General features: G+C 45.8%; 1 protein-coding gene across 2 annotated transcripts in view; it reads right to left on the reverse strand.

Annotated features, from left to right (window-relative positions):
- The window catches only part of ST8SIA4 (ST8 alpha-N-acetyl-neuraminide alpha-2,8-sialyltransferase 4), a 99,129-nt gene that overhangs the window by 39,714 nt on the left and 38,258 nt on the right, over positions 1 to 21,157 (reverse strand). For both annotated transcript variants that reach the window (XM_081944089.1, XM_081944088.1), the window contains exon 4: positions 8,004 to 8,297. In XM_081944089.1, coding sequence (XP_081800215.1) covers positions 8,004 to 8,297 — 294 coding nt within the window. The remainder of the gene's footprint in view (positions 1 to 8,003; positions 8,298 to 21,157) is intronic.

Below are 21,157 nucleotides of genomic sequence, written 5' to 3' on the forward strand. Positions count from 1 at the left end.
GAGTCTACAATCTGTGATGTCATCATGCACTGGTGGCTCTTCCCAGTTTTAGACTCAGTTCAACCTGGACTAGCTGTTGAGAATTGGCCTCTCTTACCAAATTTTAGTCTGATTGTTTCAAATTGACGATAATTGGCATTTTTCAAAATTATTTTTCCCTTTGGAATTTTTTTCTCCTGCTCTCCTCCAGAGGGAATTGAACGGAAGATTCAAATTGGCCCATTGGGCCTGCCTGGCTGCTAGGGTCGGGCTTTCAAACCTGCAGTGACTGCGCCCACGACTTTGCTCCAGAGCACTGAGAGTCGATTTGTCAGTGCAGAGCTGACATCCAGGCTCACGAGCTGCGGCTCTGAGGCTGTTTAAAGAAGCGCTGGCTATTTTTGCAAATTGCTGATGGATCCTGTGCTGCAGAAGCCCCAAAGGAATGCAAATGCTGCAACCGGCATTTTGCACCTCTAGTGGACACCAAAAGAGCGTGAAAACAGCAGCTGATATTTTGCGGCTTTAACGGCACCAAAAAGGACACAAAAAGCGGCAGTCGCCATTTTGCAAGCCCAGCAAGTGAGGAGCGATTGCAGAGGCGAGGAGCGCCTCTGACAGCCAGTGGATCTCTTCTCTGCAGTGAGATCGTTCCCTCGTTGCAACCCTTGGTACCATGTAAATTTGCGGCACTATGGCCATCGGTAATTCCAATGCCCTCCTGGGACCTATTCCAGAGAAAGACCTGGAGGAAGCAGGCCCCTCTGGGGTTAGGGCCAGCCGCAAGAGGGCTGCTGAGGAGACTTCTGACAAAGGCAAAGCCTTCAAGGTTTCCGGGCAGAGGAAAGAAGGCTGAGGGGTCCTGGAAAAATAATTTCAACGGGCCCAAAAAGAGGCAGACCAGGGCACAAGGGAATCCTCTCCCTCTGCCATGGTGGATCAAGCCATCTCTCCTGCCCTTCCAGAACTGCCTCCTATGGAGCCTTGCCCTTCACTGGCTGGCATGTCTCCTGACTCAGAGGGGGAACTGTCCTCCTCATCCTCTTCCATACAGCCTGCCACAGGGAATAATTTTTGTGATGTCCCTCTCAACAGGGAACAATTATTTGAACAGGTCAACTCTGTTCCAACTGGTTGTTCCCTTCCAACCTAGGATACCAGTTTGCCTCAGGCCACAACCTCCGCCCTCTCTGATATGGCAGCCATAATTTCTGAGGTGATAAAACAAGGCATTGCAGCCGGCCTTCAGCAGCAACCATCTTCCAGGTCCTCTAGCAGGCGCAGACATAGATCATCCAGGGGCTCCAGACAGCCCCCTCCTTCAACATCAGCCAGTCAGATGTCAATTTTTGGGGAGCAAGTTACTCTCAGAGATTCAGACTTATCAGACGATGAGGGTATCACCTCAGATATTCCAGCTTTTGTCGGCTTGTTCAAACCAGATCCCTTTAAGTCACTTCTGTTTAAAGCAAAAAAGGCTGCTAACTTGACTTCTCCCCCTCAGGCTCAGGCTGATGACACGACTTTGACTGAATATCCTAACACTCTGTTTTCCAAACCAACAGTGGAGAAGGAGGTCATCCTGTCTCCAAAGCTCTTTATGAACATGGTCCAGCAACAGTGGGCCTCTCTGGGAACGGGTCCTCTGCCCACCAACTTGGACAAGCATCTCTACAATGTCGCTCCAGATCTCGCCAAGTTCCTAGAGACCTCTCCGGTGGATGCTCCAAATGCACCCCTGTCACCACCTACAGTAGTCACTGGAGCCCGAGGAGGTCCTCAAGCCTGAGGAGAAAAGGTCAGATCAGACACTGGTTAAGGAATATCAGGCAGGCGCCTGGGCAGTGTGGGCATCTACAGTCACCTCTTTTTTCTCCAGGGTGGCCCTACTGTAGATTCAGCAACTCCAAGATAGAATTTTCACCACGGATACCAGATCTCTTTGGGATCTGAATAAGATCAGGGCTGCCGTTGAATATGCTGCGGATGCTTCCCTAAACACAGCCCGCTTTGCATCCAAGGTCAGGGCTTCTTCGGTCATGGCCAGACGACTGCTATGGCTTATGTCATGACAGACTGACGTCCGGACCAAATGACATCTGGCAGCTTCCCCCTTTGGGGTACCCAGCTTTTGGGGGCTTCTTTGGATCCTTACCTTACTGAATCCAAGGACAAACATAAGTTTCTCTCCTCCATATACAAAAAGCAGGAAAACCATCATACTCCTTTCTATAGGAGGTTGCCCTTTCGGGCGGCGGATGGGGGATTCACCTTCCTCCGTCCACAGCAACATTACTTTCCTCCCAGACAGGGATCCCATCAGGACAGGTCCAATAGAAACACCCAGTGTTTTCCTCCCAAAAAGTCCTACCGAGGTGAGGGAAATCGCTAATTCAAAAGGCAGAAGTGACTGCCTGGACTCTCTTCCCATCGGGGGCTGCCTGGTGCTCTTTGTCCAGAATTGGGTCATCAAAATGACCAAATTCGGAGTCCTTCTAAAGTTCCTATCCACCCCTCAGGAGCACTTTGTGCAATGTCTGCTCTCCCAGTCCCGCACAAACGGTTCCTGATGGAACAGGTTATTCAGCACTTGCTGGATATTTGGGTCATCCAACTGGTTCCCTCAAACCAGAGAGGGTAGGAATATTACTCCCGCCTGTTTGTGGTGCCGAAGATTTCTGGGGGTTGGAGAGCAATCCTAGACCTAAAACCATTGAACGGCCAGATTGTTTATCGGTGGTTCAAAATGTACTCCCTCCACATCATCCTGGATGGAGCCAGGAAAGGGGACTTCTTCACCTTGGTAGATTTAACCGAAGCTTATTTTCACATCTCCATATTCGCAGACCACCAAAGATTTCTCTGGTTCTCCTATGGGGGGGGAGGCATTATGAATACCGAGCCCTACCAATCGGGCTCTCCTCTGCCCCAAGGGTCTTCACGAAAGTGTTGGCTGCCATAGCAGCCCACCTCAGATTGTCCCCCATCAGGATTCTTTGCTACTAGGACGATATTCTTCTATTGTCCAGGTCAGCTCACCAGGCAGAGCAGGATCTTGCTCTGACCATTCAGGTGCTTCGAGACCATGGGTTCGGGGTGAATCTGAAAAAGAGACACCTTGTTCCTGAGACTCGCATTCTGCATTTAGGAGTTGTCATAGAGTTCGTGGCAGGAAGAGTGCTTCTTTCTCCAGACCGATTTCTCAGCTTGACATAGTCAGAAGGGTATGGCACCTTTGCAGGGTCTCTCTCCTCTTGCTATGTCAGTTGTTAGGGAAAATGGCCACCTGCTTTGGGATAGTTCCATGGGCCAGGGTCCACAGCAGGCCACTACAGTGGTTTATGCTCCCACACCAGAAGGCCAACAGGAGCTGCTCCCTTCGACAGGTCCTTCTTCCCAGGGAGGTCTTAAAGTCACTGAGGTGGTGAGAATCCCCAGCCATCTCGAGGGAGACTCTGTTCAGAGATCCTGCCCGTATCACCCTGACGACAGACATCAGCTTAATAGGGTGTGAAGCCCACATGCAGAACCTCGTGGCACAAGGTCAGTGGTCATTAGCAGAAAGTCAAAACAGCATAAATTGGCTCGAGTTGCAAGCACTCCATCTCGCATTGTTACAGTTCCAGACATCGACCATCAATCAGGTCCCCAGGTATTTTTGAAGATTTGTGGATCAACGCAGAAGGGATAGACGCCCTCAGATGCCAGGGACTTCCTATATGCATTCCTGCTACTCCCACTCATTCAACGGGTGGTTCGCAAGATGTTGGAACAGGAGGCGGATCTCTTACTTCTGGTTTCCCACTGGCTGCATTGCCCATGGTTCGCCGACTTAGTGATCCTGTCGGTCTCACCACCCTGCTGCATCCCGCAGTCCGAAATTGCCCTCCAACAGGGGTCCAACACCAGGACCCTCAGTAGTTACGGCTAACCACATGGCGATTGAGAGGCAGGCCTTGATCGCTGACAACCAATCCCTCAACGTCATCGCAACCATTCAGGCATCTTGAGAGACTCTACAAACCGTATTTATGATGCCACATGGTGGGCATTTGAGTGTTGGTATTCCAATCTGTCTCTGGATTCTCTCAGGTCCTCCATTCCCCAAATTCTGGACTACTTGAAGAAGGGGCTGGATCAGGGACTTATGCCAAACATGTTACAACAACAGGTAGCGGCTTTGTCATCAGCTCTGAACTGTTCCTCCATGGAACCTCTGTCCGCTCAGCCATTAATTTGCAGGTTCCTCAGGGGAGCCTCAAACCTTTGCCCTCCTGTCATACACAGGTATCCAACTTGGAACTTACCAAAGGTCTTAGAGGCTCTCACCTCACCGCTGTTTGAACCATTACGCACCACGTATTAAAACATGGACATCCCCTACATCCTTCATACGCCACTACAAATTAGACAAGTATGCGTCGTCTGACGTGGCCTTTGGTCGCAGGGGGCTGCAACAAATGTGCCATGACCAACTTTCTTCCATCATTTCCTCTCCCTAGTGGCTTTGGTATGTTGCAGTCTGGCTGCTATCTCCACCAATATAGGAGAATGGGCATTGGTTCTTACCTGACACACTCATTCTCTGTGTGGTGGAGATAGCAGCCAGCCCCACCCTGTCTTACGCTGAATCTGACTTAGGATTTGTGCAAAGAGGAGAGAGCACGCATTCTTGCTGCTTTTTATTTTCACAATTTTCACACAAATCTACAGTCTACTTCGTCTAAAGATGGGATGACCAATGCATGATGACTTCACAGATTGTAGACCCAGTCCAATTGGTTACTGGACAGCAAACCCAGTCTGGCTTCTATCTCCATCGCATAGAGAAATGAGTGTGTCAGGTAAGAACCAACACCCATTCTATCCTTATCCCAAAAACTCTTAAGGTAAAGGTTCCCCTTGCACATAAGCGCTAGTCATTCCTGACTCTAGGGGCGGTGCTCATCTCCATTTCAAAGCCAAAGAGCCAGCGCTGTCTGAAGATGTCTCTGTGGTCATGTGGCCGGCATGACTAAATGCCAAAAGTGTATGAACTCTGTTACCTTCCCACCAAAGGTGGTTCCTATTTTTCTACTTGCATTTTTACATGCTTTTGAACTGCTAGGTTGGCAATAGCTGGGACAAGTAATAGGAGCTCACTCCGTTACGAGGTACTAGGGATTTGAACCTCTGACCTTTCTGATCGACAAGCTCTGTGTCTTAGCCATTGAGCCACTGCATTCAGAAAACTCTTAAGAGGGTCACAAATGGGCTTTTATTCGAGTTGCCGGCTGTAGATTCATATTTGCATGAAGCACTAGTCTCTCACTAGTCAGCTTCATCTCTAATTCAACATACCCTTTTTGTTTTTGTTTTTTTATCTTGTGTGGGTGTTCTATTCAACTATACATAAATAATTTGTCTAATGGGGAACATCATTGTGCCTTTTCACAGCTTCCATGCTCTTTTAAAAGACAGAATCTCGGTTGGGTACATATATCTCTTTATTCCTAATCCCTGTAGAGGTAGCAATGATTTTTCACTTCCTGTTGTACTCCTTCTCATGTCTCTCCTAAATCTCCTAATTTGCTATAAATTGTTTATTAGACAATAACTTACCGTCTCTTGCTCCTTGTGCACAATAGAAGTTAAGCTTATAACAATATCACTGTTTAGAAAAGGAAATTATTTGAGGTACTGCTATAAGCTACACAATCATTTTAGTTTATATTGTACCTGATTCATATTAGCTAGAAAGAAGCACTGGATTTGCTCTACTCTTATATTCTAGGAGAGGGACACTCAAACTAGTATCAAGATCATATCCACAGTCAGCACACAGTTTTTTTTTAAATACCAACATTATAATTGATCATTTATATAATTTATAAATCAGAGTCATAAAGATTCACAATTCAAGATTGTGGATGGTGCATTATTAAAAAAAAATACATTACTTAAAAAACAAAGCTAACAAACTTCAAAAATGAGACTAAAAGGAGAACAGAGTAACCTTCTCCTTCCCAATAGTCAGAAACACAGGTAGTCCTCATTTACAACCACAAATAGGACCAGAAACTTGGTTGCAAAGCAAAAGGGTCGCTAAAAGTGATTGTGGTTACAATCTTATTTCAGCCTTCCTTCATTTCACAGTTTAGCAAAGTTGCAAATGCTTTGGATTAGTCACAAAATTACTTTTTTCATCACTGTTGTAGCTGTAAACAGTTGCTAAATGAAGCAGATACTAAACAAGAACTGCCTGTAATGGAAGAAAGGCAATCTTTCAGAGAAGGCTTTATAAGTGATAAACAGCATATTAATTGCACCTAAAGCTTAACGGCAATCAGCACAATTTATGTGGCAAACACAGTTCCACTTAGAGTATGCTTTGGGGCTTTTGGACAGTAAATAACACAATGTTGCAACGATTCACATCAGAGACTAATGAAATATCGAAGTGGAAGGTATAATAGAGGAATAAGCAAATGCAACATCTGTTTGATGTTTCCTCAGAAGGTGTCCATGTGCTTTTGTTTGCAGAGGATAGTTTTGAGCTTGAGCACAATTCCCTAGTCAAAAGACTGCCCAACTCCAGTGAAAGAATAAAGAACAATAACAACAACAAAAGACAGAGAATGGAATTTTAACCCTCCATCATCTTCAGAGAATATCCTGTATAGACATGCATGCTTTATCGCTCTCAATCTTCCCACCGTGGTACAACTTATTTGAATGTAATATTTTCTTTGTACACACTAAGAATGGGACAATCCAATACCATCAGGAGGGAACCTATGTTAGGCAAGATTATTCTTGCTACTATCAAAATGGATTTTTGAAGATTACAGTAGTAGTTATGCAGCTCCAGTATGCAGACTGCATTTTCATTTAGTGTTTTGGAGAATAAAGCTATTACATAGATCAGGGCAGTTATTTTTACTATTGATAGGTACAACTGCTTTCAGAATAATAAGCCCTATAAATTTTTACCACTACATAATACCCTATGCATTTTCTTATTTGAAAAGTACCTTTGGAAAAAAAAACTATACTGTATGCTGTTCTAATAAGCAGAAGGCCAATGAAAAGTAAAATGCAACCAAAATAATTAATCTGAAATTATTCCAGCAACAAGAAGTGCCAGAGTATCGAATGTTTTAAGGCAAAAACAGAAATGTACAACGACTGACTGCAACCTGGGAAAAGGTATCTCCAAAAGGAACAGATATATCCCAAAAATCATTTAACCTCACATAACAAATGGACTTATATGATTCTTGATGCCTTTTCCATGGCAGTTGCTACCCTATGGGACAGTCTTCCTTGTGAAGTTAAGCAAACCTCTATTTGCCCATGCTTCCAAAAAAAATACTGATGACTCGGCTTTTCCTCCAAGCGCTGGGATACGTTGAGGCAACTGCGTGTTCAACTTGTGCCAAGATTTTGTTTTCAATATTTATGGTATTGATAGTTTAAATATTGTTTTTATGTTGCTTTTACTATTGATATTGTTTTAATTCTTCTTTGTGAACTGGGCAGAGTTTGGTATAAGATGGCTGACTAGATAAATGTTTTAATTAAATATAAAATTTGCTTGATGTTTGTTCAATTGCAGAAATATAGAGCGTGGATTCTGAAAGCCCAGCTTCCTCAGAGTGGAAAACATGCATATGGAAAACAGCACAACATGTAGGAGAGGGGCAACATTTTCAAGTCAGAACATGCAATATTGGCAGTGGCTGTCTCTGCTACAGATCAAATGGGGGAAGAGAGAGGGAGTGGTCCAGCCATACCTGATGAAGATTCACATGCTTTTGTGTATAAAGCGGAGAAACAAATAAATTGGCCCCAATGTTTGCCTCTGAATGGACGAAATAGATGGGAAGTGCTTGCTCTAAAACATGTCTTTATCAGAAACATAATCCACTATGAGTTGAATGGAATTATCTCAAACCTTTTAGAGCCATTCTTTCTCTCTAGCAGAAATTTTAGTTATGAGTTCCATTGTGCCAAGGACAGACCAGTCTTTTCCAGATACTTACCCTCTGACAGCATGAATAAGTCTCAGTGATGGATAGGCAGTTCGCACTTTCAATTTATTCTTAAGGATTAATGCATTAACCCACTCCACATGCTTCTCTCCGCCTTTGACCATGAAAGCAGGGATCCAAAGGACACTGTCATTCAGCATAGATAGTCTATGCACAAATTTTTCTCTGTCACTCTCATTCCGAAAGCCTCCAAATGCTCTTTGTACAACTGATGGGTTCATGGTAATAAAATCTGATTTAGTTCCCACGTCTGCAGCGAACTCCACCACAGGAGCTAGATTGCACCTGAAGAGGAAGAGATTAATGGGAAAATAACAAAAAAGTGAAACATTAACTCAGGTAAAAACATGCATGAAATAAAAGCTGAAAATGAAAAATGCAAGGCTATTTTCATATTGAGTAAAAATCCTGGGGTATGTCACAGGTTTTAAATTAACCCTTTGCTGAATAAGGCATTCTCCTCGTCATCTTAAGAATTTAGGTGGAATCCAGAAGCAATTTCAATTCTGCTGATACCAATTTACAATTTACTTAGCTGTGAACTTAAATCTCACTAAATTCTACTTATCAACTCAAAGAACATTTCTAAGTAGCAAAGTTACTAATTCAAGGAACAAAGACAGTTTATTGTGCATGAGAAGGCGGCATCAAATCAAAGGTGTCTATAATCTTTTCAGCTGGCATACAGTGGTATGCCAGAAATCATATTCCAACAAGAGAAAAAATGAGTTAAATTTGAATGAATGAAAACTAACTTAATACAGTTCATGAATTTATTTCTCTTCTATAAACTATACTTCGGTGGAAATTGTTGGATATGCATCAAGGGCTACAATCAAATGTTTTGAAGCTTATAGCCATAGAACTTTGGATTGTGAAGTGTTGTACAAAATGATCCTTTTGTACCAACAAAGTGCTCCTTTATAGAAATACATATGCAATTAATTTCAGGATCAATATGAAGCTGAATAAAAATCCTCGAGGTGAGCACTTTGTGATTGGATTTTCAAAGCCGAATGAATTCAGTTTAGATAGGGAACTATCAAAAAATATAGTTGCTCTCATTATTTGTCAGCATTAACTAATTAACTGATAGTGGTCCAATATAAAATATTCCATAAAGCCTAGAATGCAATTATGTATAGGGCACTTCTTTTTAATCATCGTACTGCATTTGTTACCATGAGGAAGAACATAGATTAGTAGCCTTGCAGCAATCTGCAACAATACCAACTTCACAATAATTTTTTAAATAATCTTTTGACTTTCAGGTTGCTCTATGCCAGTGATGGCGAACCTATGGCATGCGTGCCACAAGTGGCACGCGGAGCCATTTGTCAGGGCACGCGAGGTGCTGCCCTGTCAGCTGGCCAGCGCGCATGCGCGCGCTGGCCAGCTGACTTCACCTTTTTAAAAGCTATTTTTCGCCTTTCCCAGGCTCCAGAGGCTTTATAGGAGCCTGGGGAGAGCGAAAAGAGCCTCCCCCGCCCACCCGGAGGCTTCAGGGAACGTCCCTGATGCCTTCGGAGCGCTTAAAACGACCCTCTGAGCAACCCGGAAGTCACTTTCGGTTTGCTCGGAGGGTGTTTTAAGCGTTCCGAAGGCTTCAGGGACCGTCCGAGGCTTCCCTGATGCCTTCGGAGCGCTTAAAACCACCCTCCGAGCAACCCGGAAGTCACTTGGGGGTCGCGCGTTGCATTATGGGTGCGGCACGCCCGCACTCGACCCCCCTGCGCTCCCCCCACTTGTGGCACGCGAGCCAAAAAAGGTTTGCCATCACTGCTCTATGCAGAAAAATTTGAATATCACCACCATAGTTCTAGTTGTCCAAGATCGCTGCCTTAGGCTTCCTATGATACTATATTGACTGGAAAGCTATTATTGAGTCTGCATGGTTTGTCATGAAAAATTAGTCCACTCTGGGTGATTATTCTTTCAAAAAGGGAAAAAAACCAGCAATTTTTACTACTAAATGAAATAATACATTCTAGACTGGAAAAAGGAAATAAAACCTTTGTAAGAAACTATATAGAAATGCATCAAGGTTTTTGGTAAGAGATTCTAACAAAATCTATAGTTCTGAAAATTTGAGATTTGCTCATGGGTTCAAAATGCACTTGTTGAATTCTTATGGTGGGTGGCCAGCTACACCCAAAATTATTAAAGCCATTAGGAGACTATCTAATCCAGGGATTCCCAAACTCTGGGCTGAGGCCCACTACAATGAATGGGCTGAGCAAGAGGTGGGTAAGTACAGATGTAAAGCTCTATCTGTGCGAGCGGCTGGTGTATGCGCTCGTGTGCAAGACTACATTTATGCAAGCAGCAGGCTCACATGCAAAGCTGCATTTGAATGAGCGGCAGGCACCCTTACCCACAGCGTGCACAAATGGAGCTATGCAGGCTTACCTGCACATGCCTGCCGCTCACATCCTCCCTCTGTCCCTCCGCCAAGCTAGAAGGATTGGGGACCACTGATCTAATCATTAGGAGACTATCTAGTGTTTGCTCATATTTATAAGCTCTTTGTTCATACATCTGACCACTCTTATAAGGCATGTTAAACAAATATTTGTGGAATATGACAATGAAGGTAACAGTTGATGATGATAGTTGATGGAGCTAGACTTCAACATCTCTTCAAATGATTCTTCAATTTACAATCTTCTGGATGTCTTATGGTCTCTAGCCATCAAATAAAAAATCATCATAGTTTTCTAAAAGTTGGGCTTTTCTAAAAAAAATTCACAATTATTTGACAGTAAATGATGTTTTACATACTCTACATGCTTTATGGAGACATTTATACTCCGACTGAAATCTCATGCACATCCCAACATAACTCTTTCATATAAAGAAAAACACCACACAGATAATGCCCTTTTTACAATCTTGCCCTTTTCATATAAGGAAGAGTGCAACACCTTTGGAGTGTATGAGTGAGCAGGAGATTGTAAGCATAAGTCCTGCCTTAGCAATGAAAATCAGTTGGGTGACTTTGGGCCAATCACTCTCAGCTCTACCTACTTTCCAGGTTTGTTGTTGGAAGAAAAATAGGAGGAGGAACATATGTTGGATATGTTTGCCACCTTGAGTTAATTGTAAAAATAATAAAGGCATCGTACAAACAAACAAACAAACAAACAAACATAAAGCTTTAAATATTAAAAGTGTGGCAATTAATAACACAGATTAGTACTGTTTTAGTGTTAAAACATGGTTAAAATTTTACATCTTGGAAAAGTAATGTATTTCTTATTTTGAAGGCAGCTAAAATGGAATTATTATGAAATATTTTTAACCCTCATGATGATTATATCTCTTTTTAAAGGTACTTTTGTTTCTGCTGCTTTATACAAAAAATACCAGGTGTCTTTGGATTCTGGTGGAATAGAAATAAATACCTAAAATAAGCAACCACATGCTCTGAGCTGAAAAAGTAGTTTATTTGCATTATATTAAAAATTATCAGGGCAGATGGAGTAGAAAAGGAAGTTGGAGCAAGAGAAAGAGAGATGCGAGGGGATAGGGAAGAGGCAGTTAACTGAATAAGAAGAAAGAAAGAAAAGACAAAGCAGTATACAGAAAAGAAATGAAATATTGAAGACTTTGTGAAAATGTAAATTATTTCTAGCTAAATAAGTCTGTATCTCTAAAGGGAACATTTTGGAATTATATCTTATGCTATTTTATATGGTATATTATTGTGATACGAAGTTTTAATTGCTCATAAAAAAACTGTAAATGAGAAAAACAATACAATAACGTCTCAAGCCCAGGAACTGGTAAGAAAGAAGTTAACATCTGTAGAAGTATATACTTATTTTGGTGTAATGGCAGTGAGAACTATATATGCCTGTGTGTATACATACATAAGTCAAATCATGTGCAACAAGTCATTGCTAAATCTTAGTTACTACATAGATTTCCTCCATGATGATCTGACCTAATCCTAACCTTATCTTTCAGAACTTCCAATAGTACAATCATGTACTATTGTAACTTTCCATCCACGTATTAAATATGCATAAATATATAAATATAGGTGTATATACACACATACACACACACGCATCACACATATAGATATCCTCAAACTAAATGTAGATGAAATTTTGCCCCTTCTGATCAAATAAACCCAGTTTCACCAATGGCATCTTGTTAACTTTTCATTGTATACAGCATATGATGTATTTTTAATGATTTACTGGGTTTCCCTTATTTTTATTATGCTTGTTAATTATTTGTTTTACATGTGGCTTTCAGTTGTATCTGATGCTTTTAAGAATTAATCTGTCCATTGCCTGCACTGGCAACCGCATTGTACTTTTTAAAACAGTAAGAGGAAAAAAAAAATAGCAACACCTTTGTTTTCTTCCATAATACATTTTAACACTTTAGCCTGTTTTGTTAACATAATTTAAGCAAATATGAATATAATTTTTACATTATGTTCACAGCACTCCCCCATTCAGCTGTTGAAAATTCACACTAGCGGTATTCTACTGTTTGTTCAGTTTTCACTGCTGATATTTTTTGAAAACTCACGAAACTACTCAATGTAATTTTTCTTGGTTAAAATCTAAAACTGCAACTAAACTAAGCAAGCTGATGTGGAATAAGTGGCATATCTTTAAAAGATGTGAACCAGACTGATCTAATAAAAACTGAACAATCATTAGAAAGGTAAAGAACAGTGGGTTCTGAGCAGACTACAGGAAAACCCTCTATTAAGTTAGTGAAAACAGAACAGCATAGCAAAAATCATTCCCTCACCAGTTATGTTTCTCCAAAAAAGGCACCCAGCTGCCATGAGGATGTCATCTCAACAAGATACACAAGAGAAAAAGGGCAAAAATAATAATAGGAAGGTGACCATAAACTCTAGAATCTTAATTCCTAATTCTCTTAGATTCAGTGTTTCAATAATTATTCAGGGCAAGCTGAATTATCCGGTCAAGTGTCTTCCAAGGAAAGCTAAGAAACTGTGGAGTTACCTGGGGAAGGAAAGAAGAAGGGAAAGGGGGAAGGGGCAGGAGAGGAGAAATGTGGGAGCTATTTGGAAGAGAACACTGTGAGCAAGTGTCACAGAAATATGTGGACTTAGACTACAAGAATGCTACTTCGAATGTCAAAGTTAAATCAATGGAAAAAGACAAAGAATGGTCTAGATCAGTGGTGGGCAACCTTTTTTTTCAACTGAGCCAAATCTCGCCAAAACCACGATTGAAATTTATTTTGAGAGCCACATTTTTAAAACCGAAAATACATAGGATGGTACACTGTTTTTAGTTTCAATAAACTCTGGCATTTGAAGCACGCAACTTTTAAAGCTGTCAAGTTACAAGATCCTTGCATCCCTAACCCTTTAGGAAAAAAACCCCAAGGGGTCTTCAAACCTGACAGCTTTAAGACTTGTGGACTTCAACTCCCAGAATTCCTCCTCCAGTCATGTTGGCTCAGGAACTCTGGCATTGAAGCATGCAAGTCTTAAAGCTGTCAAGTTGCAAGACCCTTGCACCCCTAACCCTTTAGAAAAAAAAACCCCAGGGGTCTTCAAACCTGACAGCTTTAAGACTTGTGGACTTCAACTCCCAGAATTCCTCCTCCAGTCATGTTGGCTCAGGAACTCTGGCATTGAAGCATGCAAGTCTTCAAGCTGTCAAGTTGCAAGACCCTTGCACCCCTAACCCTTTAGAAAAAAAAACCCCAGGGGTCTTCAAACCTGACAGCTTTAAGACTTGTGGACTTCAACTCCCAGAATTCTGAGAATTGAAGTCCACCAAGGGCATCAATCATATTAGCCCAGGGATCTGCAAAATTGGCTCTTAAGACTGGTGGACTTCAACTCCCAGAATTCTGAGAATTGAAGTCTACCAGTCTTAAAACAGCCAACTTTGCAGACCTCTGTGTTAGCCCAAAGCCTGGCGCTGGGTGGGCCTTGCTCCCCCATTGGTGGAGCCCCAAGAAGGGAGGAGGGAGAAAAAGAGACGGAGGCCAAGGAGCTTCCCCCCCGCCCCCTCCCAGCAAAAATCCTACCGGGGAGCCGGGTGGGCAGTAGCAAATTAACCGATCACGCGGCGTGATCGGCTAATTTGCTACTGCTCGCCCGGCTCCCCGGTTAGATTTTTGCTGGGAGGGGACGGGGGGGAAGCTCCTTAGCCTCCGTTTCTTTTTCTGTCTCCTCGCTTCTCATCCCCGCCCGACTTCAGGATCCTCCCTAATCATTGTGGGTCGAAAAAAGGGAAAGGGGTGCTTGTTTTGAAGTGCCCGAGAGGAGGGAGGGGAGCGGGCGCCCGGCACACAGAAGAGCCGCATTAAAATGTGTAAAGAGCCGCGTGTGGCTCGCGAGCCGCGGCTTGCCGACCACTGGTCTAGATTAATAATGTAAATATTAATGATTAATAAGAGATCTGGTAAAATGAATAGAATTAAAAATAATAGCTATAAAACGGAGATCAGGAGTTTTGGAAAAAACACTTAAGAGATCCATATGAAAATGGATTATTTATTGCTAGCATTACACACACACATACCCCAAAAAAACTTGATGAAAGCAGTCTGTAAGAATGTTGAAACATGTTAAGACTAAGGCTGTAGATTGTATGACTGGAAAAGGTTAAAATATAGAAGTTTGCTACATTGGGTATATGAACAATGGCTCGATCTTTGCATTAGAACAGGGGTGTCAAACTCGATTTCACTGAGGGCCACATCAGGGTTGCGTTTGACTTCGCCGGGGGAGCACGGGGGGCTGGCAAGCTCTACATCATTCATATCAGTGGCGCCTGTGGTGGCCTGAGTATTGTGCCAGTGAAAATGGACTCCTAAGCTTAGTTTTTGGCTATGACGGCCTCCTGCAACCCTCTGCAAGTGAAAACGGAAGTTGGAAGGCCACATGTGAGCTTCCCAATCTCCGTTTTTGCTGGTAGAGGCACCACGGGCCCTCTTCGGCTGTTTCCAGGGCAGTCCGGTGGGCTAGATGTAAGCATTCTGCGGGCTGAATTTGTCCCCGCAGCCTTAAATTTGACACCCCTGCATTAGAAGCTTTCTAAATGTAGTAGAGAACGCAGATTCTTCTTATACTTGCCAAGGATAGTCACAAAATTAATAAGGAGTCCATCTCGATAATTGCTACTGTTCCCAGAGGAACATTATCCTATCGTTTCTCTAGAAGCTCAAGGCAACTCCTCCTTTGCTTTATCTCAACAAGAAACCATTGAGTTGGTTAGGCTAAGAAAGCATAACTACATCATAACTACTATCTGAATTCAAGTGGGACTTAAACCAGTGCCTTCAACCTAAACAAATCACCTCAACCAGAGTTTATGAAAAAAAACATGAGCACTACTATAAGCAGTTACATCTATGCATTTTCTAAAATGTACAGGAAATGGTGTTTGATCCCGGACAATATCTCTCTGTAAAATATTGGGAACAATATTATCTTAATTTGCTGAAGTTTTTGAAAACATTCTACTAAGAATGACCGTTGTCTTACCTGAAGGTCATTCTCATGGCGCTGCGGAGAGTCCAAGGATGGGTTAACACAGCCTGTTTGCCCATGGACTGAGTAGATTTTTCCCCTCTGGCCACGCCTCCTTTGCCTCTTCTGGCTCAGTTTTAAAAACGAGGTCTTGTCCGACGAAGACGTCCTCAGCTCGCACCTGTGTAAAGATACAATCTCGGAGCTAAACAATTACCCTGGGTGGGTCTTGGACTCTCCGCAGCGCCATGAGAACGACCGTTCAGGTAAGACAACGGTCATTCTCCATAGCGCTGCTTGGAGAGTCCAAGGATGGGACATGCCCAAGCTATGGTGTCCCAGGGCGGGAAGAAGTGACATTGTCCGGAGCCTCAATAACCTTCTGTAATACTCTACGTCCAAAGGAGGCTTCGGCAGAGGCAAAGGAATCGATCTTGTAGTTTCTAATGAAAGCCGTGGGAGACGCCCACGTGGCCGCTCTGCAAATGTCCAGAATAGATGCTTGAGTCGCCCAGGCCGCGGTCGTGGCCACACTTCTGGTGGAGTGTGCCGTTACACGAGGCGGAACCGGCTTGCCCTGAAGGTCATATGTCATCTTAATGCAAGCCCGCAGCCACCGGCCTATGGTTGAAGACGACCCAGCGAGCCTGGTTGAAAAGACACAAAGAAGGCCTCGGAGTGCCTGATGTCCTTAGTTCGTTTCAGGTAAATGCGGACTGCCCTTCGCACGTCCAATTTGTGCCATCTGCGCTCCTTGGAGTGTTGAGGGCTGGGACAGAAATTCGGGAGGATAACCTCCTGAGACCAGTGAAAATGAGAATTCACCTTCGGCATGAAGGCGGGGTCTAACCGTAGGATGACCCTGTCTGGGTGAATGATGCACAATTCTTCCTTGGCCAAGAAGGCCGCAATCTCAGATACCCTTCTGGCTGAAGTAATGGCTATGAGGAAGGCAGTCTTAAGAGTCAGATGACGAAGAGAGACCTTCCTCAAAGGTTCGAAGGGAGCCGCTGTCAATGCCTGCAGGACAAAGGGTAGGTTCCAGGTCGGGTACCTGTGCACCACCTGGGGTCGAATGTTGTAAGCCCCCTTCAAAAAGCTCTTGACCTGAGGATGGTGACTCAGGGATTGAAGTTGGTGTCTGGCTAAGATGGTGGATAATGCAGCAACCTGGTGCCTGAGTGTGGCTGGCGCCAGTCCTTTGTCCAAGCCCTCTTGTAGGAAGTCCAATAACTGAGGGATGGACGCTTCCACACTGTCAATGTCCCGTTGGCTGCACCAGGAAGAAAAGGCAGCCCAAGTCGCGTCATAAATGCGAGTAGTGGCCGGACGTCTGGAGGCTTGGATAGTCTTAATGATGCTGTCTGAGAGGCTCTGGTCCTTCAGAAGCTGCCCCTCAAGCGCCAGACGGCTAACTGCAACCATTGGGGCTCTCGATGGTTGATGGCCCCCTGATGCAAGGATACCTGGTCTGGAGGAATTTTCCACGGTTGCTCCACAGACAGATCGACCAAGTCCGCGAACCAGGATCTCCTGGGCCAATGTGGAGCCACCAGAATGAGCTCCGCCCCCTCCTTCAGCAGCTTGTAGATCACCTGCGGGATCAGAGGGAGGGGCGGAAACGCGTAAAGAAGACCTGGAGGCCAGTTGGACCTTAGGGCATCCGTCCCCTCCGCTTGTGCTGACTTGTAGCGGGAGAAGAACCGCTGGAGCTGTGTGTTTGCCGCCGTGGCAAACAGGTCGACCTGTGGAAGGCCAAACCTCCTTACCACCTGTGCGAACAGGTCCGGATGAAGTTGCCACTCCGAGTTGTCGATGGTCTGATGGCTCAACCAGTCCGCACTCACGTTGCTGGTTCCGGAGATGTGATCCGCCCTCAGCGACGCTAAGTGGATCTCTGCCCATCGTCCTATGGCCTCCGCCTCTGACATGAGTCTTTTGGAGTGGGTCCCTCCTTGCCGGTTCACGTGAGCCTTTGTGGCCACATTGTCGGTCAGTAGCAGAACATGGTGCCCCTTCAGCAGTCCTGCAAATCTCCTCAGCGCAAGCCGGGCTGCCCTGAGTTCTAGCCAATTGATGCTCCGGGCTGCCTCCGCGCTGGACCACCTGCCTTGCGCCAACTGACCCTGGCAATGCGCCCCCCAACCGTAGAGACTGGCGTCGGTCGTTACTACGATCCTGTCGGGTTCTCTGAATAGGCAGCCCTTCTCCACAGCTCGAGACTGCCACCAACTCAGAGACCGAGTCACTCTTGGTGGGATGCGAACTTTCCTGGTGGAGTTGCTGATCTTTGCTCTTTGCATTGGAAGCAAGAACCATTGCAGCTCCCTTGCATGAAGACGTGCCCAGGGAACTATGTTGAGGCAAGAGATCATGATCCCTAACAGTTGGGATAGTTGCACTACCTGCCAGGACCTGTTCCTGCGACACAACCGGATTCTGCTCCTGAGGTTGCGGATTCTTTCCGGAGACAGGGACACCTGGCAAGATACCGAGTCTATTATGGCGCCCAGGTGTTGAATGCGTGTGGCAGGAGACAAGTTGCTTTTTTCCATGTTTACGGAAAAACCGTGGTCCTGTAAGGTGTGAACTGTGATGTTTACATCTCTCACCGCTTGCTGATGAGTCCTTGAGTGGATGATGATGTCGTCCAGATAGCACTACAGGCGGACTGGAAGCTTGCGCAGGTGGGCCGCCACAGCTGCAAGAAGCTTCGTGAACGTTCTGGGTGCAGAAGAAAGTCCGAACGGAAGCGCCCTGTATTGGAAGTGCTTTCCGTTGTAACACAAGCGCAGGAACTTCCTGTGTGCGGGATGGATGGGCACATGCAGATACGCCTCCTTGAGATTGATGGAGGTGAGCAGATCCCCTTGTCGCGTGCAGCTTAGGATCGACTGAAGAGACTGCATTTTGAAGCGCTTGTAGGCCAGATGTCTGTTCAGGCGCTTCAGATCTAAAATGGCCCTCCACCCCCCTGAACTCTTGGGGACCAGGAAGAGAATGGAATAGAACCCCCTCCCTTCCTGTTCTGGAGGAACTGACTCTATTGCGTTGATCTGCAGAAGATGATCTATTTCTGCCTGCATGAGAGCCCTCTTTACAGGGTTCTTGGATAGTGGGCAGCGAACAAAGGTTCGCGGAGGGGAGGATAGAAACTCCAAGGTTAGACCCCTCCTGATGGTGTTTAAGACCCACTTGTCCGAGGTTGTTTCTTCCCAACGGTCTGCATAGAATTGCAGGCGGCCCCCGATGGGAGGAGACCCCAGACGGTCACTTCCCACGTCTAAACTGACGGTTGTGGGAGCCCCCACGAAAGGGCTTCCGAAAGGACCCTTGATTGGATTGTCTGCCCCTGGAAGAAAAGTTGTTTCGTTCCTGGGACCTGTCAGAGGACTGGTTAAACTGTCTTTGGGAGGAATAGGAAGAGGTGGAGGCCTGGGCACCTTCCTGTGCCTGAAAGGCCTGTTTCCTGAACGAGCCCTGACCTTTCCTGTCATGCTTCCTGAAGGTGGAAGGGAGAATCTTCCTCTTATCCTTTGTCTCAATTAGGAATTTCTCTAGGGAATCCCCAAAGAGGTTGTCCCCTTTGAATGGAGCTGAAGCCAGCTTCCACTTCGCCTTCATGTCCGCCTGCCAGTGCTGGAGCCAAAGCAGGCGGCGAGAAGTGATGTTGGACGCTAGTGCCCTGGAGGCGAATTTCGCTGCATGCAGGGATGCATCAGAGGCATATTCCACAGCCGTAATGATCTTGTTAAGATCATGTCGCCAACGAGATGCTTCAGATGGGGGCTGAGATCTGAGTTGGCGCAGCCATAATAGGGATGCCCTCGTAAAGAACGAGGCAGAAGTGGAGGTTTTGATCGCCCAGGCAGCCGCCTGGTGCGTTTTGAGACAAGCCTTTTCTGCCCTCTTATCCTCTGCCTTTAACCCTTCTAATAGCTCGGCCGGGAGATTAGAATTAGAGGTCAGAGAGACCACAGGGGCATCCACTTCTGGAGGTTTCAATACATCCTCCAGTCTAGGTTCTAAGGGGTACAGTGATTTGTCTGCGCCACTGGGGTTGGCCAGGGTACCTGGCTGCGCCCATTGGTGCTGAATAACTTCCATGAACATGTCAGGGACTGGTATCAGTTCTGGGTCAGGGGTTGTTTCGCTGAACAGCCCTGCCATGAGGTCCTGGGAAGTAGAGGGGACTTCCTTGTCCTTAGGTTTGGCACCAAGCTCAGTAGAGGCTCTGGCCTTGTGTAAAATGGCCTTGAATAAGGATGGCTTAAAGAGACCAGTGAAGGAGGGCTTGTCTGGAGGCATATCCTCATCCTCCGAGAGAGCAAATTCCTCAGCAGTCTCCTCCTCCCACGTAGACACCTCTGTGGTGATAGAAGTGCCCGGGGAATCGAGGACTCTGGTCCTCTTTTCCCCCAGGGGGCGAACAGGCCTAGAGGCCTTGCCACCCCTGCCTTCCTGTAGCCTCATGGCTTCTACCACCCCCTGGGAAATAGCCTGTGTGATGAGATCCCTCATTTCTGCTGACATAGCTAGGCCCTTGTCCTCTACAGGCCTGGATTGGTCATAGGCCTATCCCCTGGCACCCCTAGGAGGATCTCTCTGATCCTCTGCATGAAAACAACAATGAAAGGAGGGGATATCCTCCCTGACTGAAGAGCTAGGAGAACCTGGGTAGCCCAGAGAGGCTGCAGGGGATCCTGACATGGAATCCCTATCACAGAAGGATGGAGATCTATCCCCCATTTCCTCCCCCTGCTCTATCTCCCTCTGAATGGGTGGGGAAGGAACTGGCCCAGCCTCACTTGGTAAGGATGCAGAGGGAACCTGGGGCCTAGCAGACTTGTCCTTTAGGGAGTCCTGCCCCTTGTCCCCTTGAATTTTGGGGGCCTTGCTCCCAGCTGAAGAGTGGGAAGCTTTCCCCCCAGCGCCCTTATTTCCCTTTCTCCCTTGGCCTGAGGGATCTGGCCTACTGCGCTTTGCAGATGGCCCTGCCAGCTCCTCCCTTCGCTCCAAACCTTCATCAGCCATCCTTGGTTGATCTTGAGTCGAAGAGGTCGCTGCTGAGGGAAGGGCAGTGGACGCTGGCCCGACGGCTCCAGAAGCGTCTGCAGACTCAGATGGGTGGCTGGATCAGGCACCAGGACACTCCTTGCCGCCTCCCCTTAGGTGGCTGGGGAACTTCAGGCTTGCTGGAGACCCAGGCAAGCCCTCGCAATCCTCCGTGGCTGTCTGCTTGAGGCGGAGAGGCTCTGCTGCTTGTTGCTGCTTTCCGGTGGGTAAAATGCTCCAAAAAAATGGCCGCCGGCTCTTCTGCGCGCCAAAAGCCTCACTTAAGGTCCAGGCGCTCCCTATTGGCTGCAGCCGAAAAACGCGCCAAAGCAGTGCTTTTCAAAATGGCCACCGCTCTCCCGATCGGCAAAAGACGCCGTTTGGAGAAGCAAGGGCTTTTTTAAAAGCCTCTTCTCCAAAGCGACCAGGGAAACACGGGGATTGCCGTCCTTCCCTGCGCTCGCCAGCAGACGCCGGACGAGCGGCCTCGCTTGTTCCCCCAGCTGCGACTAAGCAGCTGTGGAACCGATCGCTGCCTCAGCCTTACTTTTGGAAATCTTCTTGGTAAAAATAGAAAAGGAAAATAAAAAGTCAAAATAATAAA

The sequence above is a fragment of the Natrix helvetica genome, assembly GCF_964273705.1.
Source record: "Natrix helvetica genome assembly, chromosome: 2".
Lineage (NCBI taxonomy): Eukaryota > Metazoa > Chordata > Lepidosauria > Squamata > Natricidae > Natrix > Natrix helvetica.